This window comes from Myotis daubentonii, chromosome 6 (assembly GCF_963259705.1).
Source record: "Myotis daubentonii chromosome 6, mMyoDau2.1, whole genome shotgun sequence".
In the NCBI taxonomy this organism is placed as follows: domain Eukaryota; kingdom Metazoa; phylum Chordata; class Mammalia; order Chiroptera; family Vespertilionidae; genus Myotis; species Myotis daubentonii.
Window position 1 is genome coordinate 26433691 of NC_081845.1, and position 23023 is coordinate 26456713.

Here is a 23023-nt window from a genome sequence, read left to right on the forward strand (position 1 = left end):
CAACCTCATCTCCTTCCATCCTTTCTTTCACTTTATGGTTGCAACACATCATAATTCCCCAACTTATACACTATTTCAAGCCGCTGGGGTCTTACTTAGACTGCTCTATGTCCAAGTAGAGTTCTTTTCCCCTCCTTTTGGTATGGATTGAAAACCCTCTGCCTTTCCACTTTCCTTCTACTAGGGAAAAAGCAGAGAGGAGAATAGCCGTGACTGGTTTGGCTCAGTGGATTGAGCGTTGGCCTATGGACTGAAGGGTCTGAGGTTCGGGGAGAGAGAGAGAGAGAGAGAGAGAGAGAGAGAGAGAGAGAGAGAGAGATGAATATTACCATTTTTGTAAAATAATGGCAAACTACCTAGATGTGTATATATGTTCATCTGTGTGATTACCTGAACAGATAAAAAATAGGAAATATATGTACTAGCTTGGTATCTAGGGTGATCTAAGTGGAGGGATGTGATTGATATCACTTTACATTTATTGAAACTGTATGTGGATGTAAATTGACAAATTAAAAGTTAAACAGGCCAAAGCCGGTTTGGCTCAGTGGATGGAGCGTCGGCTTGCGGACTGAGGGGTCCCGGGTTCGATTCCGGTCAAGGGCATGTACCTGGGTTGCGGGCACCTCCCCAGTGGGAGATGTGCGGGAGGCAGCTGATCGATGTTTCTCTCTCATCGATGTTTCTGACTCTCTATCTCTATCCCTTCCTCTCTGTAAAAAATCAATAAAATATATATTAAAAAAAAAAAAAAGTTAAACAGAAAGTGGTGAAAGTAAAAAAAAAAAAAAGAGGTTTCCTCTGAACAAGCCAGTAAATTGACTCCCTTCCTCAGAGTAACCAAGGTTGCTTGATACTTTTAAGAGAAAATATTTTTTTGGTAACCCTCCATCAAAACATTGACCTTGCTTTACTTAGCTACGCATGGGGGGTGGGCCTACCCCAAGCTCCTCCCTGGCATGTCACTTGATACTCAGTTGAGTACTTATACCAACCATTTAGTACACAGTGACACCTACCTGACCTGGCTCCAACAACAGAACAGCAAAGAGGATAATAAAGAGATGGAGGCTGTGGACACATTTTGCCCGTTGATACATATGTCTACATTTGACCCTGGTGGCAACCTCAGTGAAAATCAAGAGCTACTTAATTCTAACCTATCATACTCATGAGGTTACACATCCATTTCTCTCCCTCCAATCAAAATTAGAAATTAGTATTTCCTACCAGCAGTTCAATGCTTTCTACTTAAGACACCTTGCGCCTCCCTAATTCTTCACCCCAACCTGTTACCCTTAAAAAATGAACCCAAACAATTTATTTTCCCCAGGTTGCCCAAATATATCATACACAAAATATCAAACTTGACAAAAGTTTAAAAACACACCTTTAGCATGATGAATGTTATAAAGGAGGGAAAGCTGAATGTTCACTTTCCCCACATTGCATATGGAACGCTTCTGAAAGTGCGCCTTCTGCATTTCAACACAGGCTCTATGAACACACCCGAGACCTCAGTCTTTTCCTCTTCAATGATGCACTGCTTGTTGCTAGTCGGAGCACTTCTCACACCCCATTTGAAAGGACTTCAAAATCAACCTACCAGTTCATTGCATCAGTAGCTCTTCATAGGTTACTCGTAGAAGATATTCCAGATTCCAAATGTATGTATTCTTTTCCTACCAAGACTTTAATACCTTTTGAAAGCTTTATTATGTAGTAAAGCTCATTAACTATTACAATAGAAAAGTGGAAAAAAGACTGGAATTATACTTTGCAGTTTGCAAATAATTCCCCAAATATTTTTAGGATTTCATTCATGTAAATTTTCATCTACTTAAAAGAGCAAAAGAAGGGAATGCAGACATGCACTCTAGACATTAAGACGTTTCAAAATTCACAAAGGGGCATGACTCGACATCATCCCAAGGGATTCTTTGAAGTAGTCTGAGAAGAGTGGGAGCCCCTAACCACTACCCCATACCCTATACTGCCTGTGGATGTTACAATTGTAGACTTTTATCTATTACTTTTCCATTCTGCTAGAACTAAGTGATTATTACATATTTGACTGTACCTTTTCTTAAATTCATATTTAAATTGCAAGAAGGAATAAAAGAAATCAACAGATTTGCAAAGGATGTTTAGTAACAAACATTTCATTCATAATAACCTCAATAGAAATAGCCTCTATAATAATAAAAAAGCATAATATGCTAATTAGACCAGACATCCTTCTGGATGACCATCCAGATGAAGCTGGGGCTGCAAGGGAAGCCTGGGTCCCGAGTGCCGGAGGGAAGCTGGTGCCAGTAGCCGGAGGAAGGAAGGCCTACTCTTGCACAAATTTTGTGCATCAGGCCTCTAGTTTGTTATAAAAACAATTTTGACTTAAACCTAAACCAACTGTGCCTATTTTTAGTTTTCCTACCCTCTACTTCCCACACCTGAAAGGACCTATGTCTCTTTCTTTTATTTGTTGGGCCAGACAACCTGAAGGGAGCACTCTCATTCCAGTATTTTTCATGCATGTAAAGGCAGGACTCAAGGTTAAAGTGGAACCAAGATCTCAGAGAAAAAAAATCTAAAAAGAATTGCTTCTCATTAGCTTCAGTCTCATTTTAAATATGAGCCCAAGAAAAAAAGAAAACCAAGTGTGGGAATAAGTATTTCCACCTAGAAGACACACTCAGATTAAATGGGTTACCTATAACCACTGGGTATGTTTAAAAGTGTATGACTCCCTTTAATTAGCTATGCCCTATGTTAAAATATCATCATGTACCCTAAGAGATAGTGGCCATTCATCTAAGTATTAGATGAATGCCTTAATTCTGTCATCAGTCCTCCTAACAAAGTTGTCTAGGTCTAGCTCTCCACATCTCCATCTATTAACTCTCAGTGAAGACCTTTACAAGTTCCAGTTCTTTCTGGAGTGGCTAAGGCAAGGATTTAAATAACATTACTTATCTATCACTTAGTCTTTAAATATAATTGCTAATTAAAATCAGTTATAATATAAAGACAATATTATTTTAGATGTCATATATTTGAGTTATTCTAAACTTAAGTTATATCCTAAACTGTATTTGTTTGAATTCCTTTTAATATTCAAAATATTCTTATAAATAGAAGACACTGGTCAATTCTTGAATTTTAAACAATTTCTCCTTTTGATTGTTACCTGCGAAGATTAATTAGTGAACCTCAAATATTTTTACAGATATCAAGAATGTCTTTATTCTTCAAGATCCAAAACATGAATGGATTTGTGCCACAGAAGCTGAAGATGACAAGTTCCTATGGTTGTCAGTTCTCCTAAATGCAATAAAAAGTACCATGGAGAAGTGAGACTGGACTTTAAGAAAACATCAGGGCTGCCAATTCTCCTGGCAAAGATAGACATGTATTTTTTGTCCCATGCGAGGACGGTCCATAAGTTTCCTCCTAACTTTTAAACTTTATCATCTGTGTTCAAGTATGTGAAATGCACAATAAGTTGAGTCCAAGATTTTGAACCACCTCTTTTGGTAGTTATTTTTCATGGACACTATTAGATAGAGTTACCTAACTGACAAAACCTAAGACAGAACAAGCATATTGTATATTTAAAGTTTTCTTTTATGATCTAGTAAAAAAATAAAATCAAAATAAAGTTTCTTAAATCATCAGTCTAGGCCGTGGTCGGCAAACTGCGGCTCGCGAGCCACATGCGACTCATTGGTCCCTTGAGTGTGGCTATTCCTAAGCCTTAGGAGTACCCTAATTAAGTTAATAACAATGTACCTACCTATATAGTTTAAGTTAAAAAAATTTGGCTCTCAAAAGAAATTTCAATCGTTGTACTGTAGATATTTGGCTCTGTTGACGAATGAGTTTGCCAATCACTGGTCTAGAGAAATATTTCAATTTGTTGGTGATTTATCAATCATCTTTAACATTTTCATGAATTATTAATTTAAAAATATGTATAGGAAATATAAATGGCAATTCACTCAGTAACTTGTCACATATATCCTTAATATGAATGTAATCTTCCAGAGAGCATTAAAAATATACCACTACAAAGTACTAAAAAGTTTTCTGTAATTTTTAAGTGTTCTTTGATTGCTAAATAAAATTCTTAGATCTTCCAAATAAAAAGCTTTAACATTTGGTGACATTATTACATTGAAAAGCTGCTGGAAAAAAAACAACACTGGATGGAAAAATAAATGGAAGCCTACCAAAACTTACCTGTAATGGAATTTAGTTGAATAAAATAAGGAAATGAAGACAAGTCTATTTCAAAACAGAGAAACAGCAAAGTAGGTGTTGAGCAGTTTTCTGGGCCGTTCTTTAAAGTCTTCATTTATGTATTTAAAAAACTGAAGCCATAACCTTTCAGGTACTTGGAAACTTTAGCTGATATATGTAGTAAAAATATTTTTATTTAGTTAATGGTAGATAAAAGGTGTATTAATCTAGGAAGCTTTTGGTTGTCAGCTTCCTTTTAGTTTCATATTCTCCTGTAAGGTAATACAATCTATTAGTACACTATAGGATTGTGAACTAGGCTATTTGAAACATTTTCTTTTTTTCAACAATGAAAATATAAATTTATTCTAATTATTAAAAATTTAAATTCTTGTTAAAAATTGTATAAAACTTTGAAAGTTTCATTAGTGTAAAACCACACTTTTGATTCAGTTATGATATATCCATGCAGCTTACTATGTATTATCTCACAGACAGAATAAACCATTAAAGGGAACATCTGCCATTGTAAGAATATAAACTTACAAATTTGACCAAATGTATATATACCATGTGGTCTGAAACAAATTCTAAGACAGTATATCATCCTAAATAGGGCACACTTCAGAAACTCCGTTAATAGGAAAAACCTGTCTACATGGCAAAAGAGTGAGTGACAAGTCAGCTGAAGATAAACTAGAAATCCTAAGACATTTCTATTTATTTTGTGAATAATGTCCTCAGAAGTTTTAAAACATATTACTTGAAAATAATCTCTGTAGAGACTGATGAGTATAAGCTTTTAATTGAGAGTTAAGTGTATAAGTCATGCAAAAAGCAGTGATGTTTGCAAGTGGATGGTATATAGGTTGTTTGTGAAAGTTCAACACTTTCTCTTCAACTTTTAGGGTATCTACTTACATAAAAACCCTGGGTGTAACATCACGGCCAGATGCGCGACCAACTGGAAGGAAGTCAGTCCTGCAGGGGTTGTCTTGGAAACGGCTGGGCACTCCCCCAGCTGTTTCCTGGAGGGTGAGGTTTCAGGCAGGAACCTGCCCACGGAGCAGAGCATGGAAGTGAAATGATTTGTAATGGATCTATTATTGAGGCTACCTTTGGAAATACTGTATCTATAGATCAGTGGTTCTCAACCTTGGCTGCACATTAGAATCACTGGGGAATCTTTTTAAAATCCTGATTTCTGAGCGTTATCCTCCAGAAATTCTGTTTCTTTGTTACTAATGTTGTGGCCCCACCCCATACCAAAGAAACAGAATTTCCAGAGGATGAGGCCCAGGAATCAGGATTTTAAAGATTCCCAGGTGATTCTAAGGTGCAGCCAAGGTTGAGAACCACTGCTATAGATAATACTAAAATATATCTAAACGTGCAATTCTTTGTCCAAAAAATGAGTATGTTCAAAAATTAAATGAAGTAAATTTGGATATACTCGGAGATTTTCACACATATTTGAGTGATGATTCCATTGATTCCACAGATGATGCTGAAAAGGAAAATTTTTCCCATCAAATTTCTTAATAGTATTACTCCTTCGGGAATGCTGTGTCATAAATTAAAATTGAAAGTGGGTGCAATCATCATGGTATTGAGAAATCTCAATAGTAAATGGGGTCTTTGTAATGGTACCAGATTTATTATCAAAAGATTACGACCTAACATTATCGAAGCTGAAGTATTAACAGGATCTGCAGAGGGAGAAACTGTTCTGATTACAAGAATTAATTTGTCCCCATCTGACCTGGCCTCCCATTTAAATTGATTCGACGACGGTTTCCCTTGATGCCAGCATTTGTGATGACTATTAATAAATCACAAGGACAAACTCTAGACAGAGTAGGCATATTCCTACCTGAATCCGTTTTCGCACATGGTCAGTTATATGTTGCTTTCTCTCAAGTTTGAAGAGCATGTGACATTACAGTTAAAGTTCTAAATACTTCATCACAAGGGAAATTAGTCAAGCACTCTGAAAGTGTTTTCACTCTCAATGTGGTGTACAGGGAGATATTAGAATAAGTTTAATCACTTTATCAGTCATTGTTTGCATCACTGTTGTTTTTATATCATGTTTTTGTTGTTTTCATATCATGTTTTTGTTTTCATATCATGTTTTTGTCATTTTCATATCATGCCTCTGTTGTTGTTATATCCTTTTGTTACTGTTTATTAATAAATTTATATATTATTTTCATATACATTTTACTAATTTCCTTTCATCTCTCACACTTCTATTATAAAGGGCAAATAGCAATATTAAGATATCTCTGCTAATTAATTCCCTTTTTAAAAAAATATATTTTATTGATTTTTTACAGAGAGGAAGGGAAAGGGATAGAGAGTTAGAAACATTGATGAGAGAGAAACATCGATCAGCTGCCTCCTGCACACTCCCCACTGGGGATGTGCCCGCAACCAAGGTACATGCCCTTGACCGGAATTGAACCTGGGACCCTTGAGTTAGCAGGCTGATGCTCTAGCCACTGAGCCAAACTGGTTAGGGCAATTAATTCCCTTTTAATGTGCACGAATGTCATGCACCGGGCTACTATTAATTAAGAAAGTTCCATATTCATAGCTATTTCATATGTTTGAATGCTGCTGAATTAAAATCTCACACAAAACAATTTTAAGTTACTGGTGAAACTGATAAAATTTTCATAAAGAAAATATAGAACCTGAACTCCAAGTTGACATGGAGAACGCTGAAAATACCAAGGACTCCAGAGAATGTTGATTACTGTAGAGCTTATGGTTAAAGAAGGCCTTATCCAACACAGTTCTTTCAAATAAAAAATTTAAATAGAAAACTAATTTTAAAGAATTTTACAAAACAAATATAGATACTTTATGTGAAACATTTAACTTAAGAGAAGACAAATTGAATTTACTTAATTTTGTCTCCTTTTGCAAATATTCTTGAGATGTAAAAAGAAGCCCATTTTGTAAATCAAATCAGTGTGAAGTTTTGGCCACATAAGTCTAATGGACCAATGTTATGTACTACTGATCTTTGGAATAACAAGGGTGGGCTGTGCCAACAAACACAATATACCCTGGAGAAAAAGTCGTCCTTACCCTTTTATTGTTGAAATTAAAAAATAAAAGATACTTAAATACAATGGTGAACATATAGGGCAAAACATAATCATAAAATTTAATGTTGAGTTAAGCAGTGAGCTGAATGTTTGGGCCTCCAAATTGGCTTGAACTCAAAACTGCTTAAAAATGGGTATGTTCACAGTTAACGGCAATTGGCTTATAGGTGAGAGAATGGTCGAAGTTGTTCCAGTTGAACTTCCAGGGAAATTCTCTCCTCAAGAACATCCTGAAAAAGATGCAAAGCCAAGTTATGTTTCAACATTTATAAAAATTAAGACACATCTAACAACAGCTCTGCATCAAAAAAACAATTTAAATTTGTTAAGAAAACAAAGGGACAGCTATTCATTTTTTTAAAAGACACTTTAGAAATGTTTCTTTATGTATGTAATATTAAAAGACACTATTAAAATATTTTATTATATAAATCAGGGTAATAAAACGTTTTTTGTTGTTTAATTATTAGAAAAGCCAATATTTGCAAATGATGGTGAAAAGGAAAATGGGAGGCTTACAACCTCGTTCAGTATCTGGTTAAAACTGTAGTCTTACTTCCCCACTCTGACTTGAGCAGAGCTGCAGAGACTAACCCAGAGCCCTGCCACAGCTGATGAGGGCGGAGCTGCGGAGCACGCCCCCAAGGCCCCCCGCCAAGACTGACTTGGGCAGAGCTGCCGGGCGCTCAGGGGCCAGCCACGGGAGGAGTTATATAGGTCAGAGCCTCCCCACAAGTTCAGTTTAGGCTTTGGATCCAGAATTCTCCTGAACAATCAGATCTGCAAAATAAAGGTTAAACTTTCCTCCCTCAGAGTGCTGGCTGATCGTTCTCCGTGCATTCTGCCACAACAATGGCTATTATGCGTGAATCATATCCCTTGCAGTAACTGTAGATAAGTTAACTAACATAAATTCTTTCCCCCGGTGATTACATCTGGTTATAGCAATGCCTGAACCTCATTTTGAGTTTCAGTTTCACAAAGAATAAACTTATTTTGCAATAGAATTTCTAATCACTGTTGAATTTGAGCAGTCTTTGCAGATAGCCAGCAAATTCTAATTTATCTACTCCCCTACCACCCCATAATACTGACAATATCATATTTCAACCAGAACTACCTTTCCCTATTTGGTACCATATTTCGTATTTTCTATTCTCAGAAATAATGAGAAGGGTGATTCTTAAAATGGCTTCTATATATATGTTTCTATGGTTTTCTTTAGTTCTTCAGAAAAAGACCCATGAACAAAATTTTCATCTTCAGTTTGGTACTGGCAAGCTTGTCCTTAGTTTTATATTATTCCTTTACAACAAACCAAATTTATAATCATAGACCAACTATGTCTTCTTTGATCAAAGAATTTTGTAAGAATATCATTCATTCAACAGACATTTATCAAATGCCTATGTGATATTATGATTTATAAGAAATAATACATTTGTTATTCAGATGCCCAAACACTGTATATCTCATACATATTTGGTCTTCATCCACAGTTCCTGGCTCACAGCTCCCAAAAGCCCTAGGAATTTCCCAAGCATTTGGGTTGGGGGAAAAAGGTATCTTGTTATACTAATGAAAATGACTTTTGGAAAGCACCTAAGGCTGGTTGCCAGGAGAACCAACCAAGCAATTAGAAAGCTGGAACTTTCAGTCTCATCCCTGGCTGAAGGTTGAATCAACAGAACCCGCCAATGACTTAATCAATCATGCCTAAGTAATGAAGCTTCTGTAAAAACCCTCAGGACAGTATTTGGAGAGCTTCTGGATTGGTGAGCACATGGAGATGTGGGTAGAGTGCCGCCTGGAGAAGGCATGGAAGCATTTTGCCCCCTTCCCATATACCTTGCCCTATACATCTCTTTCATCTGGCTATTCCTGAGTTGGAATCTTTTAAAACCGGTGTTCTTAATAAGGGACACATTTCTCTGAGTTCTAGCAAATTAATGGAACCCCAGGAGAGGGCTATGTGAACCTCTAATTTACAGCCAGTTGGTCAGAAGTACCAGTAATAACCTGGACTTGTGATTAGCATTCTTAGTTGGAGGTGGGGAGTGGTGGTATTGGAACTTCCATCTGTAGCCAGTTGGTCAGAAGCTCTTAACCTCTGGAATCTAGTATTACCTCCAGGTAGACAATGTCAGAATTAAGCTGAACTCTCAGAGACCCTGCTAGTGTCAGAACTGTTTGTTGGCATGGGGGACCACCTCCTAATACTGGAATTGGGTCTGGGAACCCTAACGACCTAACATGTGCTAGGTTTAGGGGATGGAGACAAGATAGTTACAAGTTTATCTAGGACAGTTCCAGTTTACCTCCATCCTTCTTCTTCTTTAGACTTGTTTAGTCCCTTTAAGAGAATCTGAGTTATCTTTGATAAAAGGGTAGGTTGACAATACTCAAATGAGAATTAAATGAGAGTGTAGAGAGAGCCATGTATGTGATCTTAGAGGTCACCAAATTTCTTCTCTGGTGTTTCATTATGAAAAGTAAAGGAACACTATAAGAATAGCGATGCCTTTATAAGGTAAAGGCATATCAGCATTTAGTATAAAATATTCTTTTTAAAATTAAAAGACTCAAAGGCATATAAAACATTTTAGATACATATTTCTCTTGTTACATAGCAGGTTTCATAGTAGTATAAGCATTGCTGGATCACCTCTAAGTTCCAGTTCAACCCTGAGATGCTCTGTGCCCATGGAACTTCCCAAACATTCAGAAACCACATTACCTTTAATTGTTGCTGCAATTCACTATTCAATCTGGCCAAAACTGTGTTGGTTTCCTTATTGCGTCTAATTGATGCCTGAATAGCTTTTTTATCTTTCCCAACAGACCTGAGAGATAAAGAGGGCAAAATAAGTAAATAACCTTGTCATTTCTTATCTTTAAATTTTCTCCGTTCTTCCATGATTTACCTGTAAACCAGAAAATAGGAGCATTTTTTGCCTTATCAGTCTAGCGTAACCTCATTTACTCAGTTTCAACGGCAACCAAAAGTATCTAAGCTTCAGAAGCTTAATTTTTGTTATTGTTTTAATTCTTCTTCTGTAAAGTTAGTCTAGAGCAGGCATCAGCAAACTTTTTCTATAAATGGCCAGACAGTAAGTATTTTAGGTTTTGAAGGCCTTATTTTTGTTCTCTCTCTCTCTTTTTTTTTTTTTTTTACAAAAATGTAAAAGCCATAGCTCATGGCACTTACAAACACAGGCCATGTGCTGACTTTGGCCCATGAGACCTAGCCTGCCACGTCATGGTCTAAAAGAACTAGAGTTAAAATATCAGTGTTACTCTACACTATTAATTTTTAAAAGTGTGCAATAGGGTATTAAAATGAAATTGGAAAAGAACTTAATAATAGAAGGGAAAAGTGGAAAGAATATTCTACCTACTCATAAATGAGAAAACTCTCAAAGAGCAACAATTAAGAAGCTTTCTTCAACTACAGAACTAGTCTGACCATAATTTCTTTCCGTTTGATATTTTTAATTGCTGTACTTTTTGTTCCTAGTAATTAACTGTACTTAGGATAGCTGTGATTACCTAGGAATAGAAGGCTGTGATGCAAGAACACCAGCTAAGACACCTGTCTTTTGTGTATGTTCATCAACTTCAGGCCTTAACTCATCTTCTGATTTTAATCTTCTTCGAACAGGTTTGGGTGGTGGAGCAAGAGGTGTTGTACCTTTGCCCTGGAAGACAAGAATTCCATTAATAATGAAGCATTTCCTGAAGACATTCATGGTTAGTCAGAATTTTGTCAACATCATTTGCTTTCCGTAAAAGCCACTTATTCTCCAAAAATTAAATCACTTTTCCTACTTTAAAACAATTTACAATTTGTTGTAACACCTGACTTAAGTTACAATAGGAGATGTTCCTACTTGACATCACAATTGTGAATGTACTGACTAGACAATTTTTAAAGGGTAATATCAGACCTGAATCTGACTCAAGTCTGTAATAGTCCCAGATTTAACATGATTATGACACATGCTGCCATATATCTGTTCAATAAATATAAATATAAAAAAAGTGTCCAGGAATGTACACCCATTATCACCATAGAACTTCCTACTCAAAAATATAAAAATACATCATCTTAATGAATAAAGCCATTTATAAAGAAGTGGTAAGTTAGGCACTGTTAAAAAAACCCTTCACTAAGGTGCATAATAATTATAATTAATGAAAATGAGTAGACATTTTGTTGGAAACTGTGAATCTGCCTTCAACAGAATTAAATATGGTATTTTAGTATTTACCATAGTCTGACTTGACTTGTTAATAAATGAAAAGACTCAACTGTCATCTCTTTGGTTAAGTGCTATTTTTAATTTGTTAACAAGAGCTGACAAAAATTAACTATTAAAAAACACCACAGAATTACTAATGTAGTAAACAATAAAGCATTCATAAAGTAGAATTTAAACACTTTCAGAAACAAATGCTACTTTAATAACTATCAGAAATGACTGGATGAAAATAGAGAAAAAAATTAGCAAAATTTTTCTTTCAAGGGGAAAGTATGCAAATAGCAGTTAAGGATTGACATAGGTCAGTAATTTTCAACCAGTGTGCCACAAAAAATTTTAAACCACGCAATTCTTGAATTCAGTTAGGGGCAGTGACCTCTTTTTTCTTACACTGTCAAACAGAAAAATGACAACAGCCAACACAATAGGCATCTGGTGTGAATGAATCAAAAGTATGTCTATTTTTTTGCAAAATATATATTTTTTGGTGTGCCACAGATTTTTAGTAATTAGTTTATATGTGCCATAAGATAAAAAAGGTTAAAAATCGCTGATATAGATACAAGAATAGAAAGATATGTGATAAAGCAAGTATGGTAAAATAATAATTGATATACAATGTAAAATTCTTTCAATTTTCTGTATGCTTAAAAATTTTCATAAAATGCTGGAGAAAAAAATTATCCCTAAAACAGTTGAAGAAAAGAGCACAGACTGTAACATTAACCTTAGAGGGTCAATATAATTTTCCCTATTATACTTAAAAAAACCCCACACCTCAATATGATCAATAAGGAAGTTCTACTTTATGTACTTAGAAGACTGTAACACCACATAACTTTCAAGAACTGTGGCATTTAGTTATATGGATGATAGACTGTCATCTAGAATATTTAACAGGCAGATCATATTCTGAGACAGACTAAAGATGCTACAGTGAAAGGAATGGGTTAGATGTTCTCTAACTTTATTTCTAAGATTTTTGTCATCTTTAAAATCTTAAAAAGTATAAATGATCTCCTCTTTTTTATGTACAAAATAATCAACATTATAAAAGACTTATTGCATACCACATTGGCGGGAGCACTAGCAGCTGTCTTTTCTTCAATTTTACTATCTGTTTTGGCAACTCGAAGAGAACTTGCAGGATCAGAAGCTTTTTCAACCTAGAAATGAATATATTATTACTAATTAAATATAAGTAATATATAATTATGCATAAATACATACATAAAGCACCAGAGTAAAATGTTAAGAAAATATTCGTTATGACAATAAGGAATCTGAGATGAAGATGAGAAGGAATTTGAGAAAACCCTGTAAAATGACCATTCTCTACGACTGAAGAGCAGAGAGGAGGGAAGGTAACAGATGTGAGGGCTAGGGGGAGGGCTGAGGATGCAGCCATAGGGAATTTAGGAAGTTCTTTAGGTTGGGAGGGATGCATCCATCCAGGGGCATGAGGACCAGCACCCTGTGCACACTCGTACTTCCCCTCAGTTGCCCCCCTGCCTTCCTGGAGGTGCAGGCCATACCCTGTGACCCCACTGTGAGACAGGTTACAGGCTTGAAGAAGTGGCTAGTAGAAATTTATTACGGATCAGATCTATAAGAAACCTTTGGCTGAATGATGCCAGTCAAATGAACATGGATTTTGGGATCTGTCAGAGAGGCTCCATCTAGGTTGAGACAATCAGAATCAAGGTTTTAGAATTCCTTTGGTCCCTCCAATTCCACATTTATAGTTAGTGGGTCAGGGACCCCTAGAGAAGGTTTTGCAACTAGAAGTAAACAGTCTCCAGGAGCATTGTACCCAGAGATTACGGTACATTTTGGCATCCTGTAGTCTGTAAGTCTAACTAAATTGACTTGCAAACGGAGTGTAGCTATGGCAATCACAGCCTATTGCTACAGGGATATCTTCACCAAATCACACAGTCAGAAGCTTAGCATTAAGATGCAACCCCAGTCCTAGCTGGTTTCGCTCAGTGGATAGAGCGTCAGCCTGGGACTGAAGGGTCCCAGGTTCGTTTCTGGTCAAGGACATGTACCTCAGTTGCAGGATACTCCCTGGCCCAGGCCTGGGCCCTAGTTGGGCATGTGCAGGAGGCAACCAATCGATGTGTTTCTCTCACATCAATGTTTCTTTGTCTTTCCCTCTCTAAATATCCATGGAAAAATATCCCCGAGTGAGGATTTAAAAAAAAAAAAAAGCAAACCCCAGAGCAGTGTTTTTTCACACTACAGCTACTCCCACCCAGATTCTTTTTTTTTTTTTTTTTTTTTTTTTTTTTTTTTTTTTTTTTTTTTTTGGCTGGACTAAGCAGTTTATTTATTCAACAAACAATGTTTTAAGTGGTGAGAGCATCAGGCACAGGGGAGTGCAGACTGGCGACAAGAACCAGGATCACCACCTGCAGCGCAGAGGTCACAGGTGATGAAGTGCATTGCGAGGGGTGTCGGGAGCAGGGGGAGGGGGACAGGGAAGGGGGGGAAGGGCAGACGCTGGAACAATACAAAAATGAGCCTAATAAGCATCTTAAAATGCAAAATTCTGGAAGAATGATTCATGTTTTTCCACATTCTATTTCAATCACATTAGGAACAATGATAACTTTTTTTTTTTTTTTTTTTTTTTTTTTTTAAATTTTATTTTATTTTATTTTTTTTTTTATTGCTTAAAGTATTACAAAGGGTATTACATATGTATCCATTTTATTCTCCCGCCCTAGACAGTCCCCTAGCCTCCCCTATCACCCAGTGTCTTATGTCCATTGGTTATGCTTATATGCATGCATACAAGTCCTTTAGTTGCTCTCTTACCCCCCTACCTCCTGCCCCCCAACCCTCCCCGGCCTTCCCACTGCAGTTTGACAATCTGTTTGAGGCAGCTCTGCCTCTGTATCTATTATTGTTCAAAAGTTTATAATGGTCTCTATTGTCCATGAATGAGTGAGATCATGTGGTATTTTTCCTTTATTGACTGGCTTATTTCACTTAGCATAATGCTCTCCAGTTCCATCCATGACGTTGCAAATGGTAAGAGTTCCTTCCTTTTTACAGCAGCATAGTATTCCATCGTATAGATGTACCACAGTTTTCTAATCCATTCATCTACTGATGGGCACTTAGGCTGTTTCCAGATCTTAGCTATGGTGAATTGTGCTGCTATGAACATAGGGGTGCATATATCCTTTCTGATTGGTGTTTCTGGTTTCTTGGGATATATTCCTAGAAGTGGGATCACAGGGTCAAATGGGAGTTCCATTTTCAGTTTTTTAAGGAAACTCCATACTGTCTTCCATAGTGGCTGCACCAGTCTGCATTCCCACCAGCAGTGCACAAGTGTTCCTTTTTCTCCACATCCTCTCCAGCACTTGTCGTTTGTTGATTTGTTGATGATAGCCAGTCTGACAGGTGTGAGATGGTACCTCATTGCTGTTTTGATTTGCATCTCTCGGATGATTAGTGACTTTGAGCATGTTTTCATATGTCTCTTGGCTTTCTGAATGTCCTCTTTTGAAAGGTGTCTATTTAGGTCCTTTGCCCATTTTTTGATTGGATTGTTTATCTTCCTTTTGTTAAGTTGTATGAGTTCCCTATAAATTTTGGAGATTAGGCCCTTATCAGATATGTCATTGGCAAATATGTTTTCCCACACAGTGGGTTTTCTCGTTGTTTTGTTGATGGTTTCTTTTGCTGTGCAGAAGCTTTTTATTTTGATGTAGTCCCATTTGTTCATTTTTTCTTTAGTTTCAAGTGCCCTAGGAGCTGTATCAGTGAAGAAATTGCTTCGGCATATGTCTGAGATTTTCTTGCCTTTGGATTCTTCTAGAATTTTTATGGTATCCTGTCGTACATTTAAGTCCTTTATCCATTTTGAGTTTATTTTTGTGTATGGTGTAAGTTGGTGGTCTAGTTTCATTTTCTTGCATATATCTGTCCAATTTTCCCAGCACCATTTATTGAAGAGACTATCTTGGCTCCATTGTATGTTCTTGCCTCCTTTGTCAAATATTAATTGAGCATATTGGTTCGGGCCGATTTCTGGGTTCTCTATTCTATTCCATTGATCTATATGCCTATTCTTGTGCCAGTACCAGGCAGTTTTGAGAACAGTGGCTTTGTAATACAACTTGATATCTGGTATTGAGATCCCACCTACTTTGTTCTTTTTCAGGATTGCTGCAGCTATTCGGGGTCTTTTTTTATTCCAGATGAATTTTTGGAAAGTTCGTTCTAGATCTCTGAAGTATGCTGTTGGTACTTTAATGGGAAGTGCGTTGAATTTATAGATTGTTTTGGGTAGTATGGACATTTTGATGATGTTGATTCTACCAATCCATGAACACGGTATGTTCTTCCATCTGTTTATGTCTTCCTCTATGTCTTTTTTCAACGTCCTGTAGTTTTCTGAGTAGAGGTCTTTTACCTCTTTAGTTAAGTTTATTCCTAGGTAGCTTAGTTTTTTCGGTGCAATGGTAAACGGGATTGTTTTTATAATCTCTCTTTCTGAAAGTTCACTATTGGTGTATAGAAATGCCTCAGATTTCTTGGGGTTAATTTTGTATCCTGCTACATTGCCAAATTCATGTATTAAGTCTAGTAGCTTTTTGATGGAATCTCTAGGGTTTTGTATGTATAATATCATGTCGTCTGCAAATAAGGACAGTTTTACTTCCTCTTTTCCAATTTGGATGCCTTTTATTTCTTCTTCTTGCCGAATTGCAATGGCTAACACTTCCAGTACTATGTTGAACAGGAGTGGTGAGAGGGGGCATCCCTGTCTTGTTCCTGTTCTTAGGGGAAATGGTGTTAGTTTTTGTCCGTTGAGTATGATGTTGGCTGTGGGCCTATCATATATGGCTTTTATTATGTTGAGGTATGATCCTTCTACTCCCACCTTGCTGAGAGTTTTTATCAAAAATGGGTGTTGAATTTTGTCAAATGCTTTTTCTGCATCAATTGATATGACCATGTGGTTTTTTTCTTTCAATTTGTTTATGTGATGTATCACGTTTATTGATTTGCGGATATTGTACCATCCTTGCATCCCTGGGATAAATCCTACTTGGTCATGGTGTATGATCTTTCTGATGTACTGCTGGATCCGATTTGCTAAGATTTTGTTGAGGATTTTGGCATCTATGTTCATGAGGGATATTGGCCTGTAATTCTCTTTCATTGTGTTGTCTTTACCTGGTTTTGGTATTAGGGTGATGCTGGCTTCATAGAATGAGCTTGGAAGTGTTCCTTCCTCTTGAATTTTTTGTAGTAGTCTGAGGAGGATAGGTTTTAGTTCTTCCTTGAATGTTTGGTAAAACTCCCCTGTGAAGACGTCTGGTCCTGGGCTTTTGTTTGATGGAAGCTTTTTGATGACTGCTTCAATTTCTTCCATAGTTATTGGCCTGTTGAGATTTTTAGATTCTTCCTGATTGAGTTTTGGAATGCTGTATTTTTCTAGGAATTTGTCCATTTCCTCCAGGTTGTCTAGTTTGTTGGAGTAAAGCTGTCCATAGTATTTTTTAACAATCATTTGTATTTCTGTGGGGTCTGTTGTTATTTCGCCTCTATCGTTTCTGATTTTATTTATTTGGGTCCTCTCTCTCTGCTTCTTGGTGAGTCTGGCTAGAGGTTTATCAATCTTGTTTATCCTTTCAAAGAACCAGCTCTTGGTTTCATTGATTTTCTGTATTGTTTTTTTGGTCTCTATGTCATTTATTTCTGCTCTAATCTTTATTATCTCCTTCCTTCTGCTCACTCTGGGGTTTTCTTGTTGCTCTCTTTCTAATTCTTTGAGTTGTAGAGTTAGATGATTTACTACCATTTTTTCTTGTTTTTTGAGATAGGCCTGTAGAGCTATAAACTTCCCTCTCAGGACTGCTTTCAATGTGTCCCATAGGTTTTGGATTGTTGTGTTTTCATTGTCATTAGTTTCCAGGATGTTTTTAATTTCTTCTTTGATCTCATTGGTAACCCAATCAATATTTAATAGCATGCTATTCAGCTTCCAGGTGTTTGAGTATTTTGGGTTGTTTTTATTGTAGTTTATTTCTAATATTATGCCATCGTGGTCTGCGAAGACGCTTTTTATGATTTCAATCTTCTTGAATTTGGGGATACTTTGCTTGTGACCCAATATGTGGTCTATTTTTGAATATGTCCCATGAGCACCTGAGAAGAACGTATATTCTCTGGCTTTGGGGTGAAGTGTTCTGAAGATGTCTATTAAGTCCATCTGATCTAGTGAGTCATTTAGGATTGCTGTATCTTTGCTGATTGTTTGTCTATAGGACTTATCCAGTGCTGTCAATGGTGTATTAAAGTCCCCTACTATGATTGTATTGTTGTCGATCTCTCCTTTGATATTTTCCAGGAGTTTTTTTATGAATTTGGGTGCTCCTACATTGGGTGCGTATATGTTTACCAGGGTTATATCTTCTTGTTGTATTGATCCCTTTAGTATTATGAAGTGGCCTTCCTTATCTCTTGTTAAGGCCTTCACTTTGAGGTCTATTTTGTCCGATATAAGTATTGCTACCCCAGCTTTCTTTTCCTTTCCATTTGCCTGAAAGATATTTTTCCATCCTTTCACTTTCAGTCTGTGTGAGTCCCTTCTAATGAGGTGGGTTTCTTGTAGACAGCAGATGTATGGGTCATGTTTTTTTATCCATTCAGCCACTCGATGTCTTTTGGTTGGAGCATTTAGTCCATTTACGTTTAAAGTTATTATTGAAAGGTACTTGTTTGTAGCCATTTCTTTTTTTGTGTGGCTGTTTTCTTTCTGAGCTTTTTATTTCTTATTTTTATACCAGTCCCTTTAGCATTCCTTGCATTGCTGGCTTGGTGGTGACAAACTCCCTTAGTCTTTTTTTGTCTGTGAAGCTTCTTATTTCCCCTTCAAGTTTGAATGATAGCCTTGCTGGATAGAGTATTCTTGGATTCAGTCCTTTGCTTTGCATCACTTTGTAAATTTCAGTCCATTCTTTTCTGGCCTGATGTGTTTCTGTTGAGAAGTCATTTGACAATCTAATGGGAGATCCCTTGTATGTAACTTTCCGTCTCTCTCTTGCAGCCTGTAAGATTCTCTCTTTGTCCTGAACATTTGCCAAGGTGATTATGATGTGTCTTGGTGTGGGTCTTTTCGGGTTCACCTTGTTTGGGACTCTCTGGGCTTGTGTGATTTTTTTCTTCCCCACCTCAGGAAAGTTTTCTGATATTATTTCTTCGAGTAGGTTTTCTAATCCTTGTTCATCCTTCTGTTGTTCTGGTACTCCTATTATTCGTATGTTGTTTCGTTTCATGTTGTCCCAAAGCTCCCTTAGGCTCTCCTCCTGTCTTTTAATTTTTTTCTCCAATTGCAGTACATTTTGGGTGTGTTTTGCTTCCTTGTCTTCTAATTCACTTATTCGGTCCTCCGCTTCTCCTAATCTACTGTTGATACTTTCAATGGAGTTTTTCATTGCAGCTATATCACTCTTCATTTCTTCTTGGGTCTTACTTAGGTTGTTGATTTTTTCATCTGTTTCTTCTAGCTTCTTCCATATGTTATCGATTTTTTCATCTGTTTCTTCTAGCTTCTTCCATATGTTATCGATTTTTTCATCTGTTTCTTCTTGCTTCTTGAAGAGGTTGTCGATTTTTTCCTCCATCCGGTTTATGCACTCTAGGATCCTTATTCTGAATTCTTTATCTGTCATGTTGCATGCCTCTGTATTACTTAGCTGCTTTTCTGGAGAGTCCTCCTTCTCTTTCCTTTGGGGGTTTCTTTGTCTACCCATGTTTGATCTCACTGACATATCTAGACGTTGAGTTGTTCAGTGGTTGCTCCCTTGGTGGCAGTGACTCCTTGGTCTGTGGTTGCTCTTTGGGCGGTTGTGGTAGCAGCTGCTCTTCAGTTGGCAGCAGCTCCTCTGGTGGGTGCTGTTCACAGCTGTGGTGGCTCTTCCGGCTGGTGGGGCGAGGTTTCACGTACAGCTGCTGTTCCTCAGCAGAGGATGATGTGCTCAGGAAGTTGCTGTTGCTTGGATCTGCTGCGTTGATTTAAAGGCACAAAATACAACACAACAAGGCACCACGTACCAGGCACTATACACAAATATATTCACGATATTAATAACCCCAATTAAAGGTGACCACCTGAATTAAGAGAATTAGGGGATAAGGAAGAAGGAAGAGAAAAAGATAAAAGAGAAAAAGGAAAAGAAAAGTAGGGACCAAAAAAAGGGAGTGCCAAAATGAAATTGGGAAAAAGGAAGGGGGAAAATAAAAGCGATAAAAGAAAAAAAAAAAAAAGAGTGAAAAGAGAGAATGAAGTGGAAGAGGGAAGAGACTTTTTATATGAGGAGAATACTCCTATAGAACAGCCATTAATCCCAACAAATTCCAGCAACAGATCCCTGGATATGAATGCAAACTAGAAACAACCAATAATATAACGATGAAAATAGAATGGTGAACACTAATCCCAAAATAAAATAAAGAAAAAAAAATAAAATGGCACTTTAAAAAATGGTAAAATGGTAGCAGTAATAATACTGGTTAAAAATAAGAAGGTAGTAATTAAAAGGGTAAAATCAGGTGATGGAAAAAGAAGAAAAGAAAGAAAAAAAAAAGAACAGAAAAAAAAAGAATGAAAAAAAAAATTGGTTTCTTAGTTAAAAAGTGAAAAAAGAAAAAAAAAATTGCAGTAGTGAAGGTCCTTCGTTTCTTCTATTCTTCAGTGTGGCTCGCCTTAGACCTTCCAGGTATTCAGGAGAGTGTTGAGTTTCCCTGCGATATACTGTTCCTCTGTATTGTAAACCACAGTCCTTATTTTAAAGCATGCCGCATTTATTTCCCAGACTGCCTTATTTTGTGTTTAGCAAAGAGTCAGTTTGTGGGTCAGCCTCTGGGTGGCAGTGTTCTGGGGTTGGCCTCTGAGGCTATAGGGCCTCTCTGTCCAGTGGAAGTTCACTGCCCAGGGCTGACTGCATAATAGTTAGTTACCAGCGCTATGTTGTTGCTGGGATTGAAAATCCCCCTATAGGCCAGACCCTGTTAACTCCCAGGGACTGATCAGGTTATCTTAATCCTTGATCTCCTACAGGGTGGAATCTGGGTGTGGCTGTGCTCCTTGCCTGGGGGCTGGGGGGAGGAGACTCCCTCTCAGGAGCGGGTGGCTGCCCAAGTCCCGGGCTCTGGGGTGTCTCAGCACTCAATTCACTACCACCTCTCCCGGCTCCCCCTCTTTCCCCAGTCTCTCCCCAGATTCCACTCCTCAGCACACTCTCCCTCTCTTCAGCACAGGTGAGTGTCTGTATCCGAGATGTCCCATGAACAGGATTCAGTGAAAACAAACAAACAAATGCCGGCCGCGGAAACGGGGAAGGCTTGGTTTCTGTAAGCTTCTTCTCTTACCGGGACTGCATGGTCAGGTCAGCTCTTCAGGCTGCCCCCTTTAGGCTCAGTCCTCCGCGGTCACAGAACCCAGCTCTCAATTTCCCTGGCGGCGCCAGGAATCCCGCGGTTCTCCTTTCCCCCGTCAGGGGCTGTGCCTGTCCCAAGGGACGCGGCTGTCTGCCACGCGGTCTCCCTCTGACTCTCTGGGCTCAGAGGTCTGGCAAACTTTCCTGCCCAAATCCCTGGTTTTTTTTTTACCTTACCAGGGGAGTTCTGCTCTTCCCGGCTGTAAACCCTCTCACCAGCTGAGCAATTTCGCCAATTCGGTGTGAGTGTTACTAGCTACAGCTGCTCGCTCCATTTGCTCCGGGACACGACCTGGGACACGTCTGCCTATATCGCCGCCATCTTGGTTCTCCCCCACCCAGATTCTGATTCTTATTAAAGTAATACACTGCAATTAGCAGGAGTTTAAGGACAATGAAAAAATTGAGAAGTACTGGCCTAGGGAATATAAATCCTCGTAAAGCAGCAGCAACAAATATTTTGCTCACTGATGTCTGCTCTAATATTTGATATCTGCTCTTTTAGAAGCTCCTCTGTTTACAGACCAGCTCTGAGCAGAGATATGGAAAGAGTCCCAGTGGAAAATTAGATAAGCCCTTAAAAACTGACCGGCAAGACTTCTGGATGTTTCTCAGCTTCATCATCTTGTTCTTCATTTACATTTGATGCAGCAAATACTTCAAATTGGCTGAAATCTGCAAAATTTGGTTGTTCTGGTATCTGCTGAGGTGAGGTACTAGTGTGAGTTATCATGCCATCGGCATCCACTGGGCGATGCACCGTGGGACCAGGAGCCTGCACGATGGTTCAGAATAGAGGAACAAACAGTTCATTGGTGTACCAGTCACCAAGTGGCCTCTTTTCCTTCTAAAATATTATTAAAACGATGTTCTGTTTTATTATCTGTAAACTCAGGGAGGTGAGCTACAGAAACATTTAGCTCTAAAAAACCCAGAAGAGAAATGCTAAGACACTAAAAAAAAAAATTTAAGATACAAAACCCCAATAAGACAAATACCTTTACAAAATTCTTACTGTAACGAAAGTGCATAAGGAGAGGGGAAAGTTAGGTTCTACTCTGTGATTCTCACTTGCATCTATTTTTTTCTTACTTGGGCTATTGTGCAATTGTTTGTTCTTCAAACAAGTTATTTTTTTTAATGTTTCATTATGTTTATAAAAAGGTTATTTTTTTAAAGTGTAGAAATCAGTGTGCTAATTATTCTTCTAACACTTCAGTGTGCTTCTCTTCAATTTATCCTCTACTCCATTGCCAGGCCAATCCTTCTACAATCTTCAATCAAAAATATTTTTTTGAGAATCTACTTTTGGCCAAGCATTATGGTGATAACAATGAACAAAACAAATAAGGTCCATGCCCAATAAAGCTGACAGTCTGCTGCAGGATGAGACATAGGTTAACAAGGAATTAAAATAGAGTGTGAAAGTTTTATGATAAAGGAAGTATAGGATGTTATAGGAATAAATCAGAAATCTTTTCCTTGCTTACCCTTTAAAAAGTTTCCATCTCCTCTGAGAAAAATTGTATCCTTCTTATAATGATATAGGAGATGCTCTGCCCCTTTCGGACCTCTTCAGTTTCCTTTCCCATCATTCCAGCTGTTCTAAACTAACTCATTTTTCCTTGAAGACTTACCCCACACTTGTATGACTTTGTGGATGCCATTCTGTCTGGTTGGAAAGCCTTCTCCCAAACCAATACAACTTTATCTTTCAAGTCTCTACTTAAGTGTTACTTCCTTTACTTTACTTATACCTTTTCACTGATCCCTGACTTTATTAACTAGTAAAGATGTAGCAAAACATTTCATAAACATATCTACTGTTGCCTTTACAATTCTTTATAGTTGTCTTCTCCACCAGTCCGGTTCTTGAGTCAACAGACCAACTCACTGGGTTTCACAGCTTAACCCCAGTAAGAATATTTTTGCTGGC

The 23023-nt window shown here is 37.6% G+C and overlaps 2 protein-coding genes across 16 annotated transcripts in view; one reads left to right on the forward strand and one right to left on the reverse strand.

Moving 5' to 3' along the window:
* Positions 1–3354, forward strand: part of ECT2L (epithelial cell transforming 2 like) — a 58821-nt gene extending 55467 nt beyond the window's left edge. Inside the window, exons 19-20 of the mRNA XM_059700475.1 lie at positions 1495–1667; positions 3227–3354. Of these exons, the coding sequence (XP_059556458.1) occupies positions 1495–1667; positions 3227–3354 (301 nt within the window). The remainder of the gene's footprint in view (positions 1–1494; positions 1668–3226) is intronic.
* A 3974-nt stretch (positions 3355–7328) lies between these two features.
* Positions 7329–23023, reverse strand: part of REPS1 (RALBP1 associated Eps domain containing 1) — an 82947-nt gene continuing 67252 nt past the window's right edge. For 10 of the 15 annotated variants that reach the window (XM_059700489.1, XM_059700488.1, XM_059700483.1 and 7 more), the window contains 5 exons: positions 21677–21865; positions 12691–12786; positions 10908–11056; positions 10096–10201; positions 7329–7588 (listed from right to left, as the gene is read on the reverse strand). In XM_059700489.1, coding sequence (XP_059556472.1) covers positions 7520–7588; positions 10096–10201; positions 10908–11056; positions 12691–12786; positions 21677–21865 — 609 coding nt within the window. In that variant the 3' untranslated portion in view covers positions 7329–7519. The remainder of the gene's footprint in view (positions 7589–10095; positions 10202–10907; positions 11057–12690; positions 12787–21676; positions 21866–23023) is intronic. The other 5 variants (XM_059700491.1, XM_059700487.1, XM_059700486.1 and 2 more) reach the window with 1 other exon arrangement.